The 26,843-nt window shown below is 40.2% G+C and overlaps 1 protein-coding gene and 2 long non-coding RNA genes across 5 annotated transcripts in view; 2 read left to right on the top strand and 1 right to left on the bottom strand.

The window, feature by feature from the left end:
• The window catches only part of srgap3 (SLIT-ROBO Rho GTPase activating protein 3), a 295,005-nt gene that overhangs the window by 235,241 nt on the left and 32,921 nt on the right, over positions 1-26,843 (top strand). Inside the window, exons 8-16 of one of the 3 annotated variants that reach the window (XM_034166608.1) lie at positions 129-230; positions 3,612-3,809; positions 4,351-4,435; positions 11,664-11,691; positions 18,150-18,252; positions 20,514-20,574; positions 21,127-21,204; positions 21,304-21,438; positions 25,861-25,966. In XM_034166608.1, coding sequence (XP_034022499.1) covers positions 129-230; positions 3,612-3,809; positions 4,351-4,435; positions 11,664-11,691; positions 18,150-18,252; positions 20,514-20,574; positions 21,127-21,204; positions 21,304-21,438; positions 25,861-25,966 — 896 coding nt within the window. Of the gene's footprint in view, positions 1-128; positions 231-3,611; positions 3,810-4,350; positions 4,436-11,663; positions 11,692-18,072; positions 18,098-18,149; positions 18,253-18,691; positions 18,723-20,513; positions 20,575-21,126; positions 21,205-21,303; positions 21,439-25,860; positions 25,967-26,843 lie in introns of those variants that run through there. The other 2 variants (XM_034166609.1, XM_034166610.1) reach the window with 2 other exon arrangements.
• Positions 11,023-11,367, bottom strand: LOC117506928. The gene is made up of 2 exons (XR_004559576.1): positions 11,265-11,367; positions 11,023-11,208 (listed from the first exon to the last, which is right to left on the bottom strand). It is a non-coding gene; the product is annotated as an uncharacterized LOC117506928 (long non-coding RNA).
• Positions 17,888-18,035, top strand: LOC117506930. Its single transcript, XR_004559578.1, has 2 exons — positions 17,888-17,919; positions 17,950-18,035. It is a non-coding gene; the product is annotated as an uncharacterized LOC117506930 (long non-coding RNA).

Here is a 26,843-nt window from a genome sequence, read left to right on the forward strand (position 1 = left end):
ATGAAATTGGAAGAAATTGAGTTAGAACATTTTCGGGCATAGTGTATGTCTATGTACACAACTGTATGACTGAATCAATAAAAACTCAAGCAGAGTAACTCCTAAAGCTTTGTTCCTTGTGTTGTTAGGTGTGCCAAGTGAGCGCCCAGCAGCCTGTCCAGACTGAGCTCCTGATGCGTTACCACCAACTGCAGTCCCGCTTAGCTACACTAAAGATTGAGAATGAGGAGGTGAGACTTCATAATGGCTCTGTCCAACAATCACATCCCCTACCCCCAACCATCACCCTCAACACCACCCTCTCTCAAAATCCCAAGAGCAAAGGAGGAGGGCCGCATCACCATCTGTTCTCTTTGCAATTCCGCTTCAATGACCCTTCCTCTGTGAGAGATGTGAATATATTTACATTGTGAACAGCAATATTGGTTTTTCAATGAGGTTACACATGAAATAGTGTGTGCTGTGATTAAGAAATGTTTTTTCTCATTAAGAATAACAGATAAAAGGTGCAAATGGATGTCATAAAAGCAAAATTCATGAGGCATGTCTCTGCTGTGATTCTGTCTTTCAGTATTTGATTATGTAGAATAAAAGACAGTACTTCCACTACTGATCAAATCAAAATCTGTTTGATTTTATGCTGCACCAAGTCACAAAAGATGTAATCATAAGACACTTTACACTACATTATTATCTCTCTGTGTGAACAAAGTATCTGGAGACTAGTTAAGACCACCATCTGAACATTTGACATGATGTTGCCAAAGCCTTTGGGCCCAAACTAACCAAAATTGTCGCGTGTGTAATCCTTGTGGAGGGAACGATCACCATAGCAACTGTCCTGATTTGCAAATTAGGTTATGAGGTCATTGATTGAAAATTATATTTTCATTTATAGAGACTAGATTCCTTGGGATAGGCAAATTCAATTTTGGTACAACCTCCAACTGACTCCAAGACACCTGCTTGGCACCAGATGATCTTACTATACAGGTCATTTTTTAAAAGATGTTTTCTAATTACATTTATACTGATATTCCTATTTTTGAGTGGCTTGCCCCTTTCCTAAAACCTCTGCATTTACATTTGTGGAGGTGTCTCTTGAATGATTGTAGACTTTGACAATGGTATGACTATCGCACACTGAGAAAAAAATAAGTTTGCTGGATGTACATGATTTAAATTTGTGCATCAGATGCACATGTAGTGAATGTTTCCATACATATATATATATATATATATATGTAATGTTTCTAATTGAGAAATGTAAGAAATTTATATTATTTGGACACATGCTAATCATATGCAACGGATGTACATTTTTACAAGGCGTTTCCTTTTTTCCAGTGCTGAGCTGGACTTGGCTAGATGTTGTGAAGGGATTTGTTGTTTTGGTTTTCACCATTGAAAGAATTCTGTGATCATCCACTTTTCTGGTCTACCCTTGTCTTCCATGCCTTTTACATAGCTCACCAATTACTTCCTTCTTTTAAGAATGGCCTTTATTATTGATTTAGCCACCCCTAAATGTATTATGTTTTGTTAGCCCCGTTGTGGCCTCCTTCACCTGTATCCACATGTCTTTGGAAGCCATGTTGAAAATCCTAATGAACAGCTGCCAAATGCAAATTCAGCACACAAGTTTAAAGCCACCTTTGACCTGATTAATTTTGCCATAGAATTAAACTGAATGAATTTTTAAAGTCCAGTATGGATATAATTCAAATCCAGTTACTGGTGGAAATAATGTAGACATGCAGGACCACTTTCATTAAGCAGAGGGCACAGTGTTTTGGAGACCTAATCTGAGCATTATGTGACCTCATCTCCATTTCAATCAGACATACTGTAAGACAAAAAATAATGGTGGACTGTGAGAAGCTTTATATACAGAAATGAGCTCCACTCAGAGACTGTATAAAAAAAAAAAAAAAAAAAAAAAGAGAGATTAGGATGGGAGCAAGTCTGCACTGGCCGACTGTGTTGGCTGGATGCTCGGCTTTTCTGTTCAGAGCCGCCCACTGCAGCGGCACTGTTGCAACACAGTATCAAATGTTTACTTTGAACATGGAAAAAATTCATCCAAGATAGCAAAAGTTCCCTGCATGATGCACTGTAGAAGATGTCTTTCCAATTAAGTAGACATTGTCCATCCCTAAGGAAAAATACGTTTTATTTTTTTTGCAGTCATGTCTGACAATAAAGATACATTGGCAGGCAGCTTAATTGGTAAATATGGTTTCCCTGAAGGGAAAATAAAAACACCAAAAATATGATGTGCATTTTTGTTAAAAAATATTTATGATATACTGTCTCTAGAAGTGTATGTTTTAATTTTTCCCATGGTCCAGTGACACAAAAAGCAAACTAAAATCAGAATATATTGTAATATCAAATCACAATACTTGTGGAATCGCATTTCTTATGTATCGTGATATGTGATGTATCGTGATACTGTGCACCCAGGTGTCGTGATGCATCTCATACTGGGAGTTAACTGTTTTGCCCCAGCCCTTGTCAGTTGTCCATTTATTTATGGAGTCTGAAACTGGAGGGTCTGTGTGAAAAAAATAGATGTTAATCTTAAATGGTTAATGTGATTTTACATGCACATCTTGACTGCTTCATTTTCAGTTGATTGTGGCTGCTTTACACAGGCAAAATCTGAAGGAAAAAAGTCAGTGTTTAAATACTTATGGACCCGTCTGTATTTCAAATCACATGCTGAGCATGATCATGTGAGGGGACTGTAAGTAGGTGGATTATGAGCATTGATCTGGATCATGCATATGTTAAAATACCTGCAAAACGTTAGAGCAGGAGGAAGGACAGAGAGGAAATGGCAAAACTCCAGGAAAAACAAGACGAGACTGTGATGTAATATGGGATATAATTACATGAAGATGACGTGAGAGAAGATGAGTTGGGTGGAACAAGGAGGAAGAAAGAGAGGAATGAGAGTACTCTAGATCTATGGCAGCATGGATAAGGGATAGTTCAGGAAGCCTAGACCACCCTAACTGTATAAACCTTGGAAATTGAAATGAGCTTTACCAGTCTTGGCCAAAACACCCCCCACCATCCGCCCACCTCAACATCTGTAATGTCTGATCTGCAAATGGCTCTGTACTGATGTTACTATGGTGTTTATTGTCATCTCAGTAAAATGGTAAATGGACTGCATTTATATAGCGCTTTTCCATCTGCGTCAGACGTTCAAAGCGCTTTACAATTATGCCTCACATTCACCCCGATGTCAGAGTGCTGCCATACAAAGCGTTCACTAAACACCAGGAGCAATAGGGGATTAAAGGCCTTTCCCAAGGGCCCTTAGTGATTTTCCAGTCAGGCGGGGATTTGAACCCATGATCTTCTGGACTCAAGCCCAACACCTTAACCACTAGACCATCACCTCCCCTTTTGTATTTTGGGGGTAATATAAATGTTCTAATGTTGAAAATAATTACAGTAAATCTTGGCTTTGCATGTGGTCGATCTCTTGACACTCGAAAAGAACTGCCTTTGTCTTCATAAGGAGATTAATATGAGAAAGGCAGAGTGCAGTCCTTCATTTATCATCATCTTTCCTTCTCATCCGCTCATTTGTGCAGGTGAGAAAGACCTTGGATGCTACCATGCAAACACTCCAGGATATGCTGACAGTGGAAGACTTTGATGTGTCGGATGCCTTCCAACATAGCCGTTCCACTGAATCCATCAAGTCTGTGGCATCTGAATCATACATGAGCAAGCTCAATGTAGCCAAGAGGAGAGCCAACCAACAGGAGACTGAAATGTTCTACTTTTCAGTGAGTTCATGCCTTTTTTGCCCAAACTGTTAATGGCTACCTGAAATGTAGCTGGATCTCTACTGGGTAAATCAAATCAAATCAATTTTATTTATATAGCGCCAAATCACAACAAACAGTTGCCCCAAGGCGCTTTATATTGTAAGGCAAAAGCCATACAATAATTACAGAAAAACCCCAACGGTCAAAACGACCCCCTGTGAGCAAGCACTTGGCGACAGTGGGAAGGAAAAACTCCCTTTTAACAGGAAGAAACCTCCAGCAGAACCAGACTCAGGGAGGGGCAGTCTTCTGCTGGGACTGGTTGGGGCTGAGGGGAGAGAATCAGGAAAAAGACATGCTGTGGAAGAGAGCAGGGCACTTTTTAAAATGAACCCAATGCATGTCAGTTATTCACACACTTTAAAGAAACATTAGAATTTGCAAAATAACATATTGAATTTGTGCAGATTTGAGTGACACTGATGTAAGTGGTTGGGCTCATGAGTCCTTGACTTAGTGCTGCTCTTCATTCATTGCTGCCTTCATCTGTCTTGTTTAGAAATTCAAGGAGTATCTGAATGGCAGTAACCTCATCATTAAGCTGCAGGCGAAGCATGACCTGCTGAAGCAGACACTGGGAGAAGGTAAAGGCCTGTTCTCTTGGTTTTGACATGTTGACTGTGGTATAATCAAGGTGGGGTCCTGACCAAATGTTTCAACCAGTAATTATTAGATAAACAGCACTGAAGATAAAAAAAAAACCTGCCCTACCCACAGGTAGTAGTGCAAGAGTTACTGGGTTTTTCCATACAGCTGATACAAAAGTCTATTGTGCTGCTGTTCCTCCATCAGCATTACATCCTCTGAATTACATTTCATGCTACAACATTTGTTTCCTCAACGGTCAGCACCACCCTAGAAGAATTAATAAGCAACATTCACATCCGTCATAGTTGCCATATTAAGTAGCTATGGTGTTTCATTATTTTTTAGAAAAAGCTGCTGCACCAAAGTATAAACTGCTTACAAACAAAAAGGCAAACCACAAAAATGTGTATATTTAGCAGTACGTTGTCAGACAGTACTGAATAGTACATTAATTTCACAAGGATCCACTCAGCAGTTATATAAAAATGGTTGTATAACAGCTGAGTGGATCCTTGTTACTTGATTGGTGGCTTGTATGTCACGTGACATGGATTATTCGCACCATTTGCCATTGTCTTTCATTTACCATGCAATACCTCTTTTTAGTGTGCAATTTTGGTACTATATGAAATGTGCTATTGCACGCTATGACCACCATGCATGCTCACACTACTGCGAACAGTATTTAGGTAAACATGGCGGAGTTTGTTTTGCTGGTGGATGACAATTTGAAGGAGCTAATTAACAGTGCTAATTCTTGTAACACACACATACACACACACACAAAACAAATCCACCATGTCTGGAGGCATGAAGAGCTGTTAGGAATGAAGAGGATGAAGTTAGGATGAAAAGCTGGACAAATTTCTCACTCGATCTCTGGAGTGAGGAAAGTGCACACAGCAGTCTGTACACAAAGTCAGCGCACAGCATCACAGACTACGACGTCAGAACTGTGTTTTGCTAGTTGACTGAGAACAATTTTGGACTCCTATTTTAAGTTTGTGTTGGACTGTTGATGTCAAAGCACCAGTGACGAACACCTGCCCTTTTTTTCTGTTGTTGAAAAATTAGTAAAATATCAGACAAGGATCTATTTTTGCTGTTATATAAAACAAATAATGAATGTTTTTTCATTCTTTCAATGGTACAGATATTTCATGAGGTGAAAGATGGAACATACCATCTTTCACCTCATCAAATATTTGTACCATTGAACTCAGAAACATTCATTATTTGTATAAAATTGAGAATGAATTATACAGTGGCAATTGGGTGGGGGGGGGGGGTCATTACCTAATATTATCTAATGTTACATAACGCAAATGTTGTCTTTAGTAGCTAAGGTTGGATAATTAAATTGTAATTTTACACAAAAGAAAGTAGATAACATTAGCTTTCATCTGTCGACTCTCCACACAATCTAATTCAGAACCTCTGAAGGTAAGAAAGTGTATTAAGTAAACCAGATATCAACTGACATGAACTTACTACAGTATCCATTCAATGGACCGTTGACTTAAATAAACTTTTGCAGTGATGGTAGTTGAACCAGATGAGAGCTCCAATGAAGGTCAAGAAATACTATCATCCACTTTAGGGGTGTCTAAAGTCTTATTGAAGCTTGTCTCATATATTACAAGATTTTTCCAGGCATGAATATGGGAAATGTACTGCAATATTTACAATTACAAGAAAGTCAATTGAAAATGCTCATAAGTGTTTATTTTATTCCATGTAGATATTATTATTAGTTGTCAAAGCTAGTTGCAACAATAGTAAAAATAACAAAACAAGAGCAAACAGATTTCTGACATCTGTTAATCCGGATCCGATCATCTCCAAAATTCAGTGTTCCATGCCCTAATGTCTGTCTGTGGTGCAAATTTGGTGAGAATCTTTGAAGTAGTTTTGAAGTAATCTTTCAAAGCCTATATAGGAAATCTTGATCCACAATCTGGATCCGGATCACCTCAACAATTCAGTGGAGTCTTCCATGCCGTAATATCTATCTGTGGTGTAAATTTGTTGAGAATCCGTGAAGTAGTTTTGACGCAATCCTTCAAAGCCTACATAAAGTGATATCTTGATCTAGAATCTTGATCCAGATCCAGATCACTTCCAAAATTTAATGGAGTCTTCCATGGCCTAATATCTATCTGAGGTGAAAATTTGATGAGAATCTGTGCAGTAGTTTTGACGGAATCCTGCTAACAGTAATCCTTCAAAGTGAAAGTTGATCCAGAATCTGGGTCCGAATCTGGATCACCTCCAAATTTTAATGGAGTCTTCCTTGGCCAAATATCTATCTGTGGCAAAAGATTTGTCAAAATCCGTGTAGTAGTTTTGACGTAATCTTGCAAACGGACGGACACCGATGATTTTATTACATCCTTGGCGGAGGTAATAAAATAAAAAGTAGTGTATCTGCAGAGCTATGTGGCTGCATGTCCTGACCACCTAAGGATGTAGCTGCTGGTATCTGTCTCCATGGTCCCAATGCTGCTAACAAGAACCCAGACAACAGTATCGACAGCATGGTTGTTGAGCTTTGGACATCCAACACAAAACATATTCTCCTTGGTGCTTTAAGAACTGACACACTTTGCCACTGAATACTGGTATGCTTAGTGCTACTGTAAAGGTTACTGCACACTTCATCTGCGTAAGGTCAGACATTATGTGACCCCATCTGAAAAGCATCCATGTCTATATCGTGTTTTGAAGGTCTGCACTCGGTAGTGGGCCAAAAAGGGCCCATGGTAATGAAAAAGATCATATTATATGACAACACTGACAGCATGTTTGACATGTTTGTCATCATTGTGATTCATTTTTCATTGTCATTGGCTTGTCTTTTAAAAATAGCTCAGTTCAACACAATCCTGGAAAACAAGATGAAATAAGAATTCAAATGGAGAACTATGTCAGCAAAAGCACATCACATCTCTTTTGATGTATCAATTTCTCTTGCTGCGTATCTGCACTGGTTGGCCTGTCTCTGTATGGGTACCCGCAGAATTGGTTTCCATTTACAAGCTCCAAGAGAAATGATCCTGTTGGCCTCTCCTGTCCCCAAGGGGTTTCCTTGTCGCCTCAGCCGTGAAAAGTTTATGCCCAATCAATCAGCAGACTTGGACCAGACACATTACAGCAGCTGCTCCTGCATCAGGGTAATAGAAGAGGGCATCAGGAGAGCACAGCTGAGACCTCAGAACACATGGCATGCAATAGCTGCACATCAAACTGAGCAGACATTTTCTCTTAATAATTTACAATTAAATTTCCTGTGCTGCACTTTCAGCGAGGAAATAGAATTGTGATTCCTTGTGTGTTCCGTGGTAAAACAAACACATCAACACGTATACTTGCCACTCATACAAATATGCACATTTATGAGCAGATCCACACCTAAGCAGCTGAGAGAGCATAGAAACGTGCCATATGGTGCCTCCAGGTATCACCCGTGTTTAATTATTTAGCTGATCAATTCAGGGATGCTCATTAGTTCTGTGCTTCTGTCCCCAAATACTGTTTGTGTTCAAGTCTGAGAGAGACAACAAGGTGAGAGTGATCGCGGAGAATTCCACATGGTGTTCACAGCTCATCATCACAGACTGTAGCTCATCTCATTATGTGTAGCAATGAAGATATAATGTCAACATGGCCACTGGATGAGATGCTACTCGGTTATCTTCTAGAGGCAGAGTCACCAGTTCACAGTTATTTACTATTTGATTTGTGCTTGTTATGTTTTGTAATTGTAGAATATTTGTTTTGTCTGTGATTTGAGTATTCTGTCATTTTAGATATGAAATTGGAATCAAATCAAAATTCACCGGTGGGCCTAGTTTAGAAAATCGTCTAACAGCTAATCAGTGGAACTAACTTCCATTTAACTTTGAAAACCATTAGTTGAACAATTAGCTTCCACTAAATTAACAGTGCTGTGAAAAAGTTTGTACACCATTAAAGTAGACCTGCCTTGAAATAAATGTGGTCAGATTTCAGAAAGAAATAGCTGATATGTATTTATAAGACCCTTGTGAATGCAGTAAAGTAAATCTGTAAGCCCAAATTTGTAATTCAGCAGAGAAATCTTTGTTTAAAAATGACAAATTTGCAGCTAAAATTTAGCCCTCTGTGAAAACAGTTTTTACAGCCGTATCATTTCCATGACGTCAGGGACAAGACGACGCGCTCCCGCCTTCAGTCCGATCCCGCATTGAAATTGATTTTATCTGTTAGTAATGTTACTTATACACGTCCTGGTTTCAACATCTAAAAGTAAGCTGCAATGAATGTGAGATTCAGATCTGTGTGCTCAGATCAGCAACGACATCGACAGCGGGCGCCGTTCTTCCTCTCCCGCTCTCTGCCTCCGCTGCGCTTATTAAGTCTGCGGGCTCGTTAACGAGCTCGTTAACCGCTGACGCGGGCCACTCACACCGCCCGTGTCTGCTTTGCAGCCGGTGTTGTGCCAGATTCAGCGCACAACACCGGCATCACCTCTCTGTCTACTGAATGGAGCTGCAGCACACTTGGCACAAGTCCTGAGACTACGCTCGCTGTTTTAATGCGACGCGGCCGGTACAGCTGTTGCTGCAAGGACAGACTTCTTGCGGCAAAATCCACAGCACCGCACGTCTCGGCAATCAGAGCCCCAGAGCTCCATGGACGCTGAGAGAGGTTTATATATTTTTAATGACTGGGATTCTTTGCGGGTCTCACCTCCATATCCCGCGATGGTACCGGAGGCGAAAGACAGTAGATTTTCATTGCGACACTACTAAATCAAACGGGCGTATGAAAAAGTCCCCCAAAATAATTTTCAAGCACAAATAAAAGAAATGTGTACTCACCAAACGTGCCGCAAGACAATATGAAGTTTTTAAAAAAGTAGATCCTTCTGTATAAGACAAGAAAAAGGTGTAGATGCAAACTGACATAAATCCACAAATTACAACTGGCGCAATGCATGCTGGGAGAGGGTCTTGTCCATGACGTCTCGGCAGCGTCCATGATGAGAGGGACAATTTGCGGAGGGCTAAATTTTAGCTGTAAATTTGTCATTTTCAAATGAAGATTTCTCCGTTGAATGACAGATCTGGGCTTGCAGATTTACTTTACTACATTCAGAAGGATCTCATGTGTAAATGTAAGTCATTTTTTGTTCAAAAAATCTGACTGCATTTTTTTCAATGCAGGTCTCCTTTAAAGGACATTAAAAAACAAAACAAAAATTCTGGATTTTTGTATTATAATCTGTAAAATGATGCCCTTTAAACTCATAGTGAAAAGTAATCTCTACATCATGAATTAAAAGAAATAAAAATCTAAAAGCCAAAATGATGGTGTGAATAAATAAGTGCACCCTTTAGTGCAACACATATAAACCATCACTTTTGCATCTAGTCTTCTTCTGATAAGTCAGGGGATGGATACATGAACATCTGGACTTATTTACATTGGTTATGAAGAAATACAAACAGTATGGTACTCTGTGGCAAATCTGTGTGGAGCAGACAGTTCTCAAAAACTAAGGGACCGTGTAAGAAGGAAACAAGTGAGGAAAGCTACCAAGATGCCCTGATAACTCTGACAAAGTTATAGGCTTCTGTCGCTGCAACTGGAGAAATTGTGCAGTGTGCAAGATTTAAATGTTGCAATACAGAACTCACTCACTCAACTTCAACCGCTTAGTCCAATCAAGGGTTGCGGGGGGCTTTAGCCTATCCCAGCCAGTCATAGGGCACGAGGCGGGGTACACCCAGGACAGGACGCCAGTCTGTCGCAGGGCCACATACAGACAAACAAACACATTCACACCCAGTCGCACACCTATGGACAATTTAAAGATTCCAATCCACCTAACCCGCATGTCTTTGGATGTGGGAGGAAACCAGAGCACCCGGAGGAAACCCACACAAACACGGGGAGAACATGCAAACTCCACACAGAAAGGCCGCAGGCGGGAATTGAACCCACGACCTTCTTGCTGTGAGGCAACAGTGCTAACCACTAATCCACCGTGCTGCCCCTGCGATACAGAACTACTATTTTTTAAAATTAAATTTGTTCATTTAATTATTTAGGCACATCTTGATAACCATCTGATCTTGGCATGCCTTTTTGGGAACCTTGATGTTTTTATTACAACATATGTTACAACATATTAAAATTTCAGAAAACATTTTTCATGTTGTCATTATTGGGTGTTGTGTGTGTTATTGTTTATTCCATTTTGGAATAAGGCTGTAACATAGCAAAATGTGAAAAAAGTGAAGTGCTGTGTATTCTTTCCGGATGCACTGTATTTAGCTTCATCACAGTTAACTTTTCAGTTTGGGAATTAGTGATTATCGAAGCTAACTTTTAGGTTTGCTGTGTCCATCGCTGTCAGAGCTCTAAAGAATTCTGTCACTCAGTGCAATGAAATCTGGGCAATCTGCTTTTGCTCCAGAGAGCTTGTCCCATCTGCCAGAATGATGTCCTCAGAAATGGGTTAGCCTTTGCCCTTTCTGTTCATTGTATCCTGCAGTGAAGAAATAATGTAAGGACACTGTTGTGCCATTGTGGCATTTTTTGTACATAGACTGTCTTCCAGTTGAAAGTCCAATCAGTGCTGGACAACAGCACACTGGCTCATTAGACCCCGTGCCTGTTTGCTTTTGAATTGACGTCTTTTACAAAGTCATGAATGGTTTGCATTTGTAGGGTGTGAGTGTGATTATGACTTTGCATAATATTTTCCGTCTGTAGCAGGTAGCTGCGCGCGCACTCTCTCTCTCTCACACACACACACACACACACACACACACACACACACACACACACACACACACACACACGTGTTATTCATATTATAACAAAGGGCTCAGTCTGCACAGACGATGCTCAGCCCCTTGTCTGTGCTCTGACAGAAAAGATCCATCCCCTACTGGGTCCTCTAAGTCCCCTGAGGTTTCAGCACCGACTGCTCAATAGCGTCATCCAATGAATGGTGTTAGCGCCGATTCATTCAGCACCGTCTCTCAATAGTCAAGTTGTCTCATCAAACCCGTCACCGAAGATTAATTCTGGTGTGTGTGTGTGTGTGTGTGTGTGTGTGTGTGTGTGTGTGTGTGTGTGTGTGTGTGTGTGTGTGTGTGTGCGCGCACGCATTTGTGCCGTGAAGACGCTAACGGAATACATCCCTATTTTGTTTTGTTTTTTTTTCCACAGGGGAAAGGGCCGAATGTGGAACTACAAGGTAGGATCGCTGCTTCAGATTCCTGCATGTTAGTCACAAAGCATTTTCAGTTATCAGTAGAATACCTACCTCTCTCAGTCAGATGGGAAAACAACACAAAGTATGTTTAATTTAATGTTTATTTAACCAGGATAGTCCCATTGAGATCGAAATCTCTTTTGCAAGGGAGACCTGGTCAATTATAAAGTGTAATAGTCCACCTAACCTGCATGTCTTTAAATGTGGGAGGAAACCAGAGCACCCGGAGGAAACCCACTCAAACACGAGGAGAACATGCAAACTTCACACAGAAAGGTCGGAGTTGGGAATCAAACCCATGACCTTCTTGCTGTGAGGCAACAGTGCTAACCACTAAAGCCCCGTTTACACATAGACGGTAAGAGCTCCCGGAAGCGTCCCGGAAGAGTTTTTGGCCATCTTAAGGATCAAACGCCGTTGTTAATGCCGGCACTAGGGGGCGTGGCTTAGTTCCAGCTTTACCGGGAATCGTCGAAAAAATTATTCAACATGTCGAATAATTCCGGGAGCACTCCCGGAGAATTCGCGTGACGATGGAGACAACGTGAACAACGGCATTTGATACTTTTTAATCGCCGTTTCATCCTGCACCTTCGTGTAGTGCCGCAGTTTACACCGCCGTAATTGGCGGCCGGCGTTGCATCCCTAATCAGCGGCGTGTAAAACGGCAATAGAGCCCACATCGGCGTCCTCAAGGGCGTTTTAACCCGTGACAGAGGCAGACAAAATCTGTACTGTCTGCGCTAGTGGACAGTACGTCATTCTAAACGCCACCTCCCGGTTATTAACGGCGCTCCAAACGGCCGATAGGCGGCGGTCAGTATAAAAACGCTAGCGCGCTGCATGCAGGCTTCTCACTTGCGGCCAGCTCCAGATATTTTTGCAGAGAAGCTCCAGTATGCCTCCTAAAAGAAAATTGGCAGCGTCAAGGACTTACCAAGAGGTCTGGTTCAGAAGCAGAGGGGAGGTGGAGACGGAGCAACACGTTGAGGAGGGGGAAAAGGAAGGAGAAGAAAAGGCTGAGGATGATCTCCCTCCCCCTGCAGTGACAGAGGCATGTATTCCTGCTGCTTCAGCCTATTATACTGTGGGGGCGGTGCCTATATGCAAAAGTTCCTGGAGTAACGCAGGATTTGCCTGGATAAAACCAGCGGTACACTGGGCATTATCGGCGGCAGCAGAACACCACCGTTCTCACGCGTGTCTTAACCTGGGATTGTAAAGGACAGAACTGGGTATTAACCCCCCTTGTCTGACGTGTGCTGGATGCTACGGCATCAAAACGCCGCTTTATTCGGCGGATTTAGTGGCGTTTTGTCCGCATATTTGCGGCTAGTACGGCGGTCAAAACACCGGCAAAATGCTCCACCCCTTTCCACCATGAAAACAGCCGGAACTACCGCGAACTTCGGTCTACGTACTACCCGCCGACAAAACCGTCTATGTGCAAATGGGGCTTAAGCCACCATGCTGCTGATGAGATGCTTCCATACTGAATCTGAAAGTAATATTTTTCTATGTTGAAATGTTTGAAGAAATTATATTAAATAATATTGCATGGCTTGCTGACCTTATAAACTATGATAAATAAATATCTAAGTTAAAAGAAAAGCATCTGGAGACCTATTTTTCATATTGTGTACAGCAAACTATACACAACTCTGATACCGTAATGTACAAAAGAAACAAACAAAAGGATTGTTGCTCTACCACTGAATGTTGCCATCTCCAGCTAATAATAAAGTATTCTTGAAAGAATATCCAATTTCAGATCACCCCCAAAATATAATGCTCTCAGTCATGAGGCGCACTGCTGTAGAAAATTTAATGAAAAAAGGTTGAAAACTTTGAGTTATTCTCTTAACAAACAGTCAAACAAACAAAAAATATATGTTACTTTTTGGAGTTCAAGGTTTACAAAATATTATTTTGCACATACAGTATAAAGTTGTTGTGGCTTGTTTTTCGCAAATGTTTGTCCTATTTCTTTAACAAGGGTAAGCACCATGTCTCCAAATAAGCAGTGCATGCTTGCTTTACGTGATTCTAGAGAGAGTTGTACACACATTTGTACAACCATAATGTCCTAGGGATGGGTATTGATAAGATTTTATCTATCAATGCCATTATCGATTCTGCTTATCGATCCGATTCCTTATCGATTCCCTTATTAATACCTCTTGTGAATTTTGTACTAAAAGTAGGCTTTACAGGTTTTCTATGTATTTCATTGAGTCTTAAAGTAAATAAATATGAAATTGGTCACTGTATCCTTGATCTCTGGACATAAATAAAAAATAAACAAAACGGTGTTTCACTTTGAAGTTATTAATTCCGACTGGATTCTATCTTTCTAACTTGACTCGGCAGAGAGCCGCGCAGCGTTTGGAGCTGTGTGAACAGAACGGAGGACAATTCTCGTTTCTTTCTCGTAACAATACAGGAGTCCCAGTTAGTAACTTTAGTCCGCACAAAAGTGACTCACGATTTCACATATTCAGGGATGAAAGTGGTGAAAAACAAAAAAAGCTGAAACCCAAAATTACCCCCCAACACCACGCGCACGAAAATGTTTGAATTCTAGAAGCTTTGAAATGCAATCTGGGACTATTCCAGACGATAAACTGCAGTGAGAAAGAGAGAGAAAAAAAACTTTCCTTATTCAGATTCATTCCAGTAGTATTCTGCTCTTCCAAGGATGCAGCAGTTTTCTAGCTTGGCAGATAGTTATGTAGGAAATCACTGAAGAAATTAATACATTGAAAATATGGTTTGACCGAAACAAACTGTCATTAAACTTAAATAAAACAGGGATGAAATGGAGGTGTAAGAGTCACTAGGTGTTCACAGGAAACACTTATTTATTTGTGTATGTATGTATTTATTTATGTATGTTCATTGTTAGTTGGTTTTATATTTTCTGTTGTTTTATTCAGGTTCTTTTCGTCTCTTTCTCTAAAATTGTATATAATCATTAGATTAGTTATTATTACTATTATTGTTGTGGTTGCTATTATTATTAATATATAAACAAAAATAAATTAAAAAAAATATTGCAATTTGTCATACATTTGACTCTTTTACGACAACAAACGCTTGACAGCTGCAACTGCTTAATGCTAACTTAACATTGAAAATGCCATAGACATGCTAACGTGTTATCATCAGTCCCGTTTTTAAGTTATAAAATACATCTATTAACTGTTTCAGAAGACCATAACAGGTCGGTTTAACATAAAAAAGGTAAATAATACTCACAGCCATATGCTCTTTAGGGTTTTAGCGGGGGAAAGCGAAAGAAAAAAATTAATCAATGAAGCAATGATCGAAGCACTGCTTCGATTGGTTCAAGGTTCAAAGCAAAGCCGTGCTGCAGACAAGTTGATTACACACCTGCTGCAGGGTCTATAATCAATGCAGAGAAATTATAATTTTCCTGACAAACACCCCCAAAAACAACAGCCACTCTGAAGGACCGATAAGGGAATCATTAAGTAAAAAAGTTATTGATGTCGGTGGATTGAATCATTTCTTAACGATACCTGAAAGGAACCGGTTCTCAATACCCATCCCTATAATGTCTAGGGATGGGTATTGATAAGATTTTATCGATATCGATGCCATTATCGATTCTGCTTATCAATCCGATTCCTTATCGATTCCCTTATCGATTTCGCTTTGAAGTTATTAATTCAGACTGGATTCTATCATTCTAACTTGACTCGGCAGAGAGCCGCGCAACGTTTGGAGCTGTGTGAACAGAACAGAGGACGATTCTCATTTCTTTCTCGCAACAAGACAGGAGTCCCAGTTAGTAACTTTAATCTGCACAAAAGTGAATCACGATTGACATATTCAGGGATGAAAGTGGTGAAAAACAAAAAAAGCTGAAACCCAAAATTACCCCCCAACACCACCCACACGAAAATGTTTCAGTTCTAGAAGCTAGAACGTTAGGTGAGAACGTTTTCAAATTCATTCCAGTAGTATTCTGCTCTTACTAGGATGCAGCAGTTTTCCAGCTTGGCAGATAGTTCTGGAGGAAATCACTGAAGAAATTAACAAATTGAAAATATAGTTTGACCGAAACAAACTCATTAAACTTAAATAAGACAGAGATGAAATGGAGGTGTAAGAGTCACTAGGTTGTTATTTCTACCTGGTTCTTTTTATGTAAAATTCTGGCCCTTACCAAAAACCAAACCATTGTATTCCTCATTTTGAGTTTATTTTCACGTTAGAAACCAGGTCTGGAACCCTCACAGACAGTGTCCATCTTGTGAAAGGCCCCTAAAATGAGTCATACAACACTTTTTATACCTTGTGGGTGTTAACATGGGTGTGGTTTAGTCTCTTATTTCTGATGTTACTGGCTCTCACCAACAGGGGAGCTCTCCCTGTATCTGAAACTTGGACAGATGATAGAGAAAAACTTAACATATTTCTCAGAACTTCCAAACAAATAACACAAATACTCAATAGCTAACATAAAAAAATAATTAGCACAGATATTATCTAACAAGGTGTTCACAGGAAACACATTTATTTCTGTATGTATGTATTTATTTATTTATTTATGTTCATTGTTAGTTGCTTTTATATTTTCTGTTGTGTTTCTATTCAGGTTCTTTTTGTCTCTTTCTCTAAAATTGTATATAATAATCATTAGATTATTAATATATAAACAAAAATAAATTTAAGAAACATTACAATTTGAAAACAAATGCACCCGAACGTGATGACAGCTGCAATTGCTTAATGCTAACTTTTAACATTGAAAATGCCATAGACATGCTAACGCATTAGCATCGCTCCCATTTTTAAGTTCTAAAATACATCTATCAACTGTTTCAGAAGACCATAACAAGTCGGTTTAACATAGAAAAGGCAAATAATACTCACAGACATATGCTCTTTAGGGTTTTAGCGGGGGAAAATTAAGCGAAAGAAAGAAAGAATAAACAAAGCAATAAATCAAAGCATTGCTTCAATCTACAAACCACTGCTTTGATTGGTTCAAGGTTCAAAGCAAAGCCGCGCTGCAGAAAAGTTGATTACGGACCCGCTGCAGGGTCTGTGTGACGTCGCAACTAGAAGCGTCCCACCGTGTGCGTCAACGGAATGTAACTGCTAACGTTAAGAATGGAGGCACAGATTAATTCCAAAATTGACATAAGTGTGATGCCGTGTTATGACGACTCATTTTTAAGTGATAACTCTTCATTTTGATGTAGTCACGGTAAAAGCTACGGCTCCTAGAAGGTTTATGTGCACCTGCATGGCCATGAGTCATAAACGCAGCCTGTCAGTAACCATCTCTGCTCCAGGATCAGCTTTGTGCACAATTAAGTATGAGTGTTGTTATCAATAAAAAAAAAATACATCTGCTGCCGGGGCAAAATGAGTGTCTTGTCAGCTGCACAGCACACACACACACACACACACACACACACACACACACACACACACACACACACACACACACACACACACACACACACACACACACACACACACACACACACACACACACACACACAGCTTCGGAGCACACATACACAGCTCCAAATTTACACTCTCTCACAGTTAAAAAAAAAGAAAAGAAAAGAAATCTAGCCACAGAACACAAAAGGGGGAACATGCCACACTCACCGTTGTGTTATGAATTAATTTCCAAATGTAAACTTCACGCGATCAAACAAACATGCATGCGCGTGAGATTGCCGGCTGCAGCTCTGCCTCTCTCTCGATTGTGGCACGTAAAATAACATCCATGAACTCCTGGAAATAATGTATTCTGACTTTTTCCAATGTAACAAATCCATCTCCGCATCCAGGCAGTCTGTTAAAAACAGTGTCAGATGTCCCGACGTCCATATCAGCTTCAGTAACCAGCATCCACACAAACAGCGCGTCACCACACTTTAGCCTCCAACATCCGACACTCTGAAAAAGATAAGAATTTCAGGGTGAAGAGCAGCTTGATTCATTTTTCGATGTAGCTAATGTGAATCTTCACACATTTATATCGGTTGTTAACCGATTTGTAATGCATTGTTACATTCTTATTAATACTTAAATGTGACTTGTGGAAGAATTCAGATACACGACTGTTTGGTATTTTTTTTTTAATTGTGCATTTGAACTTTTCTTCTAAATGGTAACTTTCATGTCAGGGACAACATGAGCGTGGTTGATTTTATTGGCCTTGTTATAACATTAACCTTTACAACATTTAAGCAAACTGTGATTGCAATTCCAGGTCTTACACTCCTCAATAGTCATCTTATCAAGCGTTAAAGATGTAATAATAATAAAAAAAATACCTGCATTGTTTTAGCAACTTTTTCTCTTTTTTTGCAGCCTGTTTTGATCACCCATGTTCAGATCTCAGCTTCACAGAATATGACTTTTTGTTCCCCTTGTCCATCACTTCCCAGACCCCCCACTCTGCCCCCTAAACCACAGAAAATGCGGAAGCCTAGACCACGCTCTGTCTGTAACCATAAGCTGTTTAACTGCAATATGGAGACCTTCATCAAGGTACCCTGTGGTGGTGTCTGACTGGGTGGGAGGGAAGGAGGGAGCAGCAGCTAGAGCCTTTGCTCTCATTCTCTTCCTCGCCTTCTGTTCCTCCCTATTCCAGCTGCCCTTGATCATGATGTAATGCCTCTATTTAACCTCTAATCCGCCTCCCCTCCGTGGTTCTGCTGGTGCAGACAGAGCGGACAATTTACCATCTCTGGCTTCACCTCTAATCTCAGTCAGTCTGTGTATGACTGAGACAGAAAAAAACAGTGGGTCTATTTGTCCCTCGCTGCACCCGACCCTGACGGCATCTTTGTAGCTTTCCTGTTGCCGGTCCCTGTGCTTAGCCTCCTTTAACTGCCAGAGGGATCATCCATCACCTGAGCTTTTCTAACACTGTGCTTCTCTGCCCTCCTTCCTCTATTTCTCTGTGCTCGCCTGCTTTCTGTCCCAGAGGAAGAAGGAATGCCCGTACACGCATTCAGGTACCACTGTTGATCTAGAGCTCCAGTTAGGGAGCAAGCTGCACTAAAAAAGGTTCCGCCAACAGCTGAAATCCACTGACCTGTGCATGTGCCTTCTGGGCTGTTTTATTGGGGTTGCATGTTGTTCTTTGTTTTCTGTGACATCTGCATTTTAACAACTGTTGTTTTAATGTGTTTGATACAAATCATGTTTTTATATGGAGATGCATCTATAAGAAATGGAGATTGTTCATGAGATTTTTTGGTGTGTGAAGGAAAATAGAAGACGACCTATTAAATATAATGCATAGCTAGGCAGTGTCCCTCTGTTCAGTTTTCTATTTTATACAAGTACATCACTGTGCGTAACGGCAGGCTGCCCAGATCCGACTTGTAACAAACCTGAAATACATACACCATATTTTCTGTTGCATACAGATCATTTGCATTTGGAGATTACAGGCAGTGCAGATTTCATCTGTACCAAACCTCCATAACAGTCGCCTTTATTTATTTTCTTTTGCATGTCATCAAATTGCATTAAGAGGTTTGCTGGTAGCACAGACCCTACCGAAAACAAAGCTAAACAGCAGTTGCTTCCTTTTTTTTGTACACTGCTCAGTTGCACTGTGAGATTGCATTCTGTGATTGCAGGTGGTGCAAACCAAACCAGTAACACTGGAAAAGGCATAGTGTGAGAAATAGCCACGTTTAAATTTCATGCAAATTAGGGTGATGTTGTGGGTATTATAAATGTGTCATTTTCAACCACACAAAGTAGTTACTGCAGGTTTTTTTTTTTTTTTTTTTACTGTTACTGTGTTGCCATGTTGGTCATATTGGGCCCTATCTTCAATCTGGCACATAATGCATGTACTATTTTAGTTTTCAACCAATGCAGTTATGGTTTTCTTGCCTCGTGGTGACATTCTTTAATGCCAAATATACTTGAGATAATAATGAGATGGACAGGCACTCAGTTTGTCTACCATCAGAAAGCATTTGCAGTGTAACCACATCACGCCCTCCCCCTATGTGTTGAGAGTCCTGCTTTGCACTGAGATTCCATCCAGCATAAATGGCAATACAGTGGCAGACACCCCTAAACTCCCATGTGTATGTGCATGGTAAAGACTGAGCCCATGACTCCACATCCTTGTCAACATGCCCACAGAAACCACGTTAAAGAGGCACAGGCAATTTTGTGCAACTTATTTGCTGAGCTGAGCGTGCTGAAAGTCCACAGCTCCAGAAAAATAATGAGTGTTCCCGAGTTTTTCTGAGCATTTACTCTGCAGGACCACTGACCTGAATGAATTTGGATCATAGGGTAGTACTAATGAATTTATCCTGAAAGGGTTATAACTTAAATTATTATTATTGTTACCTTCCCACCAGACAATGTAGACATTCTGAAGTTATAAACTTAGATCAGCTTTGCTCCATTTCTTATTTTTATTTTTATTTTTGTGATTTTGACAAAGGCTATTTTTTATTCACTGATACTGTTCATATTGCACTTTAATACAACAAGGAAGCAGTTTATTTTAAAATATTACGTAAAACACTGGACACCTTGTTTTCATTTTTCATTCAGTACCATAGGCAAAAGTTCCTTGTTTTCATTAAGTTCTTTTTTTAATGGAAGGCAAAGTAGTATTTCTCATTTTGTTTTGTGACATCCTTTATTTAATTCCTGATTGAGTCAAATGGACTCATACAGTCTACAGTGTGAAGCTAACATGCCATAGTTGTGCTTTTTTCTTTTTTTTTCTTGCTTTGTGCCCATTTGTTTTTATTATTCCATTGCAGGATTCAGGTCAACCAATTCCACTTGTAGTTGAAAGCTGTATCAGATACATCAATCTGTATGGTAAGTCTTACTTACATCGTGCTGTAAATGTGATTTCTCTATTAAAAAACAGTTTAGTCCACTGAAATGTGAATCAGCTTCATAAGAAGTGATAGCAGCTGGTGGATGAGGCAATCTATTAACTCAAACTGCTGTAAGTACCCAGAGTGCCGTGCTCTGCTCTGCACCTCGGTCTCAGCTGGCTGTCAGTGATTTGACAGTCTCATAACCATAGATCACACATAAAGTTCCACCGGCCTTTGTTTAGTCAGGAAAGCCGCCCGTGCCCCCTTTATGACTCCTGCCTGTCTACCTTCACATCTGTCTTCAGCTGATTGCTGCAGCCGTGAGCCTGCAGGCTCTTTCCCTGAATCTGGACCTAATGAAATTGCTACAAACTGATTAGGAGCCGTCTAAACAGTAACACATGGTGCAGCTTTACAGAGGGCCCTCTTCTGGAAAAATCGACATCTCCCTTTATGACTAGATAGTTATAGACTTGTGCTACACATTTCCAGTTGGCGTTGTAGTTTGGGGATTCATAATTCTGAATCTGTGAATTGCTATTTTTAGGACTGCAGCAGCAAGGTATGTTCCGTGTCCCTGGATCACAGGTGGAGGTCAATGATATTAAAAACTCATTTGAGAGAGGTGAGTCATTATTTGGCAGTGTTTAAAGATATCTTCTGAACCTTTTAAAAGCAAACGTCACCGGTGAAGTCTTTGTTTGCTGTATTTCTTTATGATCAGGTGAAGATCCTTTGATTGATGATCAGAATGAGCATGATATCAACTCAGTGGCAGGAGTGCTGAAGCTGTACTTCAGGGGACTGGAGAACCCACTCTTCCCAAAGGAGCGCTTTCTTGACTTTATCTCTACCATCAGTGAGTAAACTTCAACCATCAACAATCAAAACTGTAGCTGTGAGTGGGAATGTCACATCTAATAAATCCTGTTTAAACAGGTGGAGAACATTCTGTACAGGAACTATGTGCTTCTTACATCATGTTCTCTGAATTTTTGTTGAACACTTATTAAGGGGTGCAGAGGAGCAGAATACACTAATTGGTGTTAATCAGGGTTTAAAAAAACAACAACTGTCTTGTTACATTAAAAAGTTAGATTACCAAAGTATTCATTTTTAAAATCAGGATAATTTTCAAGATTACAGTTTCAAAATACATGCATGTGTTATAAGTGTTTTCTTCTTCTACTAACTGCGTCACAGCTAAATGAATGACTTATCCTTTGGTTGAAGCGCGTGTCAGCCAGATGGCAAACAAATTTATTGTTACACAAAAGAAAAAGCATAAAACCATTATTTCATAGCTTTTTAAAGCTGTATAAGAATCACTAAATTCTTTATTAATATTGCCATGCCATCATTTGACAGAATGAACAGAAATGCATCATGGGATCAGTTTTGCTGACATGTAATGTTGTTGTTCAAATAGACAGTGAGTGATGGTGGAAATTAAAATTACAGACACAAACTAGGGCTTGCATGGATGATACAACCCCTGGCAGTAATTATGGAATCACCGGCCTCGGAGGATGTTCATTCAGTTGTTTAATTTTGTAGAAAAAAAGCAGATCACAGACATGACACAAAACTAAAGTCATTTCAAATGGCAACTTTCTGGCTTTAAGAAACACTATAAGAAATCAGGAAAAAAAATAATGGCAGTCAGTAACGGTTACTTTTTTAGACCAAGCAGAAGAAAAAAATATGGAATCACTCAATTCTGAGGAAAAAATTATGGAATCACCCTGTAAATTTTCATCCCCAAAACTAACACCTGCATCAAATCAGATCTGCTTGTTAGTCTGCATCTAAAAAGCAGTGATCACACCTCGGGGAGCTGTTGCACCTAGTGGACTGACATGAATCATGGCTCCAACACAAGAGATGTCAATTGAAACAAGGGAGAGGATTATCAAACTCTTAAAAGAGGGTAAATCATCATGCAATGTTGCAAAAGATGTTGGTTGTTCACAGTCAGCTGTGTCTAAACTCTGGACCAAATACAAACAACATGGGAAGGTTGTTAAAGGCAAACATACTGGTAGACCAAGGAAGACATCAAAGCATCAAGAAGAAAACCTAAAGCAATATTTCTCAAAAATCGAAAATGCACAACAAAACAAATGAGGAACGAATGGGAGGAAACTGGAGTCAACGTCTGTGACCGAACTGTAAGAAACCGCCTAAAGGAAATGGGATTTACATACAGAAAAGCTGAACGAAAGCCATCATTAACACCTAAACAGAAAAAACAAGGTTACAATGGGCTAAGGAAAAGCAATCATGGACTGTGGATGACTGGATGAAAGTCATATTCAGTGATGAATCTTGAATCTGCATTGGGCAAGGTGATGATGCTGGAACTTTTGTTTGGTGCTGTTCCAATGAGATTTATAAAGATGACTGCCTGAAGAGAACATGTAAATTTCCACAGTCATTGATGATATGGGGCTGCATGTCAGGTAAAGGCACTGGGGAGATGGCTTTCATTACATCATCAATAAATGCACAAGTTTACATTGATATTTTGGACACTTTTCTTATCCCATCAACTGAAAGGATGTTTGGGGATGATGAAATCATTTTTCAAGATGATAATGCATCTTGCCATAGAGCAAAACTGTGAAAACATTCCTTGCAAAAAGACACATAGGGTCAAAAAATAGTCCGGATCTTAATCCAATTGAAAATCTTTGGTGGAAGTTGAAGAAAATGGTCCATGACAAGGCTCCAACCTGCAAAGCTGATCTGGCAACAGCAATCAGAGAAAGTTGGAGCCAGATTGATGAAGAGTACTGTTTGTCACTCATTAAGTCCATGCCTCAGAGACTGCAAGCTGTTATAAAAGCCAGAGGTGGTGCAACAAAATACTAGTGATGTGTTGGAGCGTTCTTTTGTTTTTCATGATTCCATAATTTTTTCCTCAGAATTGAGTGATTCCATATTTTTTTCCCTCTGCTTGGTCTAAAAAAGTAACTGTTACTGACTGCCACAATTATTATTAAGTGTTTCTTAAAGCCAGAAAGTTGCCATTTGAAATGACTTTAGTTTTGTGTCATGTCTGTGATCTGCTTTTTTTCTACAAAATTAAACAACTGAATGAACATCCTCCGAGGCCGGTGATTCCATAATTTTTGCCAGGGGTTGTAGTACGGAAAAATGCTTTCAGTGTGTCCTATTTTTACTAGAGTGTAATGCAGAAGTATAGTGTACCTTATTTTCTGGACTACAAGTCACACCAGAGTACAAGTCACACCTGTTTCCTCTTGAAAAGGAAAAACTCAGATATAAGTGCTGCCAGAGTTATAGCCAAATCATAGTATAAGTCGCACTTGGTGCTATATAATGAAATAAATTAAATTCATTAAATCATGTTACAACGTAACATATGACACAAGTCATAGAATCCAACAGATGTTGACCTTGTTGATCTTTACTTTGGAGACTAAACATTCAACACAGTAAAAACTATTTAATTTATTAATCCTTTTATTTCAACCAGTGCAGCCGGTCTGCTCTGTGTCAGTCTGATCCAATCAGATTTCAGAAGCTAAGCAGAGCAGGATCTGGTTAGTACTTGGATGGGAGACCTCTTTGGAACACCAGCGGCTGTGTGTGTTTCTCCAGGTAAAACTGGAGTTGTGTCAGGAAGGGCATCCGGCATAAAACTTGTGCCAATTCCCAATACGGATTGGGCTGTATCCGTTGTGGCGACCCCGAACAAAAACCAGGAGCAGCCGAATGAACAACTTTTATTTCAACCAATAACTTGCATCATTTTTTACTGAAATTGGATCAACTTTAACTTTTGACCCCTGTACAAATTGAAACTGACCTTTGTTTTGTTTTTACCCCATAACTCCTGAACATTCAGTCAAAGATAGTCCAAACTGTACCTTTTTAGAATCATTATGATCAGGTAAATAATGTACTATAGTTTTCAACATGATTGAAACATTTTTTACATTTTGACCTCTGTGTAATTCTTCATTGACCTCCAGCTGGCTACAGCGACCACCCTGGGATGGTTATCATACATTTTTGTGTAGGCCATGGTACACTGAGGCTGGATTCTAAGTGTTGTTTCATCACCTTACATGGTACAGAGTAGGAAAAAATTGATTACTGGCTCATACACTATAAAACTTATACCAAATCAATATGTAGATCCACCTCTGATCTGCTGTGGTGACAGCTTACTTTTCTTTCATTACTGAAGTTTTATTTTGATTCCTGAGAAAGCCCAGTTTAAGCCTGAAAGTTGACACTGCAAGCACATTTTGAATGTTTAATTTCTGCTACAAAATTTGTGTCACTCTCCAACTCCTTATAGACCTGACTGTAATGGTAGAGGAAACCCTGCATAATGTCTGAATAATAATAATAAAAAGAGTATGTTTTATACTACTTTGGGGTTGCTTATTTGAAAGAATCTTGTCTCTAACGCATCAGTGATTACATAATCTTGCAAACTCCACACTGTACTTCATTCAACATTTTAGAGCTGAAAGTAAAAGCCACAGTCGAGAAATTGAAATGTTTGCAGTTGTTTGCATTGTGAGGAAACAGCAGTTAGAGTATGATATTGGGGTCATGTGGCATGTTTCACTGAGTATTATCCAGAGTGCAGGTATTGTTGAGGATAAAAGGGCAAGGGACCAACCCCATATCCCCTGATTGCAGTGGACGGATAGCTACTTTTAGGAGGTGGGGATTGACTGGGTCATTGCTGACCGTGCTCCAGGTTGGTTTTGAAGTAGGGAGAATATGGCACTAGCACATGCTGCCAGACTTGACCTTGTTGCTTAGTGTGAAATGACAGAGAATTTACAGAGTTCCTGTTCAGACTGCTGCACTGTGAGAGGCTCTGTAGTTTCAGACAGCAAGTTTTTCCATCAAGTCGTCTTGGCTAAAGAGTGTGCAATGCAGCACATGGAATCAATATAAAAAGCAGCCGTGCTTTTTAAGCGAGATTTAATAGAAACCAAGTTGGAGTGTGGGCCACATTCATGCACCACAGAATTCCCACTGCTCCTAATGGCTCCATCACTTAGTTTTCCTTAGTGGTCTCATGAAAACTAAGAGGGCGCCTACTAAAGTAGCGAATAATGCTGTTTAGAATCTCCTCCGTTTCAGGATTGGTTTTGTGCCTTCACATATTTCAGAGGATGGTACTCTTAATATATCAGTGCTCATACATACATACAACAGGGCTTTAGTTGTTTACCGTGTAATATCATGTAAATGCTCATTGTTAAATCTGCTTTAATCTGTGTTTCAGAGCTGGAGTCTGGAGCAGAGAGAGCGCATCACATCCAGCAGATTATTGTGACTCTTCCTCGCACCATTATCATTGTCATGAGATACCTTTTTGCATTTCTCAATCAGTAAGTCAGCAGTGATCCCCATCATTCCTCAAACCACAGCTCCTGACATACACAGAGCAGAATGCTGAGTTAACTTCCAACCTAACATACGAGGTCTGTTAGAAAAGTATCCGACCTTTTTATTTTTTTCAAAAACCTGATGGATTTGAATCACGTATGCTTGCATGAGCAAACCTTGAAACTTCGTGCGCATGCGTGATTTTTTTTCACGCCTGTCGGTTGCGTCATTTGCTTGTAAGCAGCCTTTGTGTGAGGATGGGTGTAGTCTCTCGTCGTTTTTTCTTTGCAAGGAAATGGCGGAACGACTGGAGCAGCGCGACTGCATCAAATGTTGCCAGAAACTGGGCGACAGCCAGGTGGAAACCATTCGGATTATTCAGACGGCTTTCGGTGACGATCCTATGGGCATCATACAGATTAAGGAGCGGTACAACCGGTTTAAAGACGTCCGCACAACGGTGGAGGGCGCGACGCGCTCCGTGATGAAACCTCACAGGACATGTTGTAACATGCCCTGACATGTCCAGCTTGTCCACAATTTCTCGGATAGTCACACGACTGAAAAGCCACCGAAAGCCGTCTGAATCTTCTGAATGGTTGATGAGCTGGGCATGTTACAACATGTCCTGTGAGACTTCAACATGGAGGCGCTGTTGCTGCGCCATCAGCTTTGTGCCGATGAATTTCACCACCACTCCTTTCATGGCAAAATCTTCTGTCACAGTGGAGTGTGCCGAAAAAGTGCTGATGTCCACCTCTTCCGCAATTTCTCGGATAATCACACAACGGTCCCACATCATCACAGCGTTCACTTTGGAAATGATCTGGTCGTTTCAGCGTGTTGATGCCAATCGGAGCGCGGTGCGCTCTCCACCGT

The sequence above is a fragment of the Thalassophryne amazonica genome, chromosome 3 (genome assembly GCF_902500255.1).
Source record: "Thalassophryne amazonica chromosome 3, fThaAma1.1, whole genome shotgun sequence".
Classification (NCBI taxonomy): Eukaryota; Metazoa; Chordata; class Actinopteri; order Batrachoidiformes; family Batrachoididae; genus Thalassophryne; species Thalassophryne amazonica.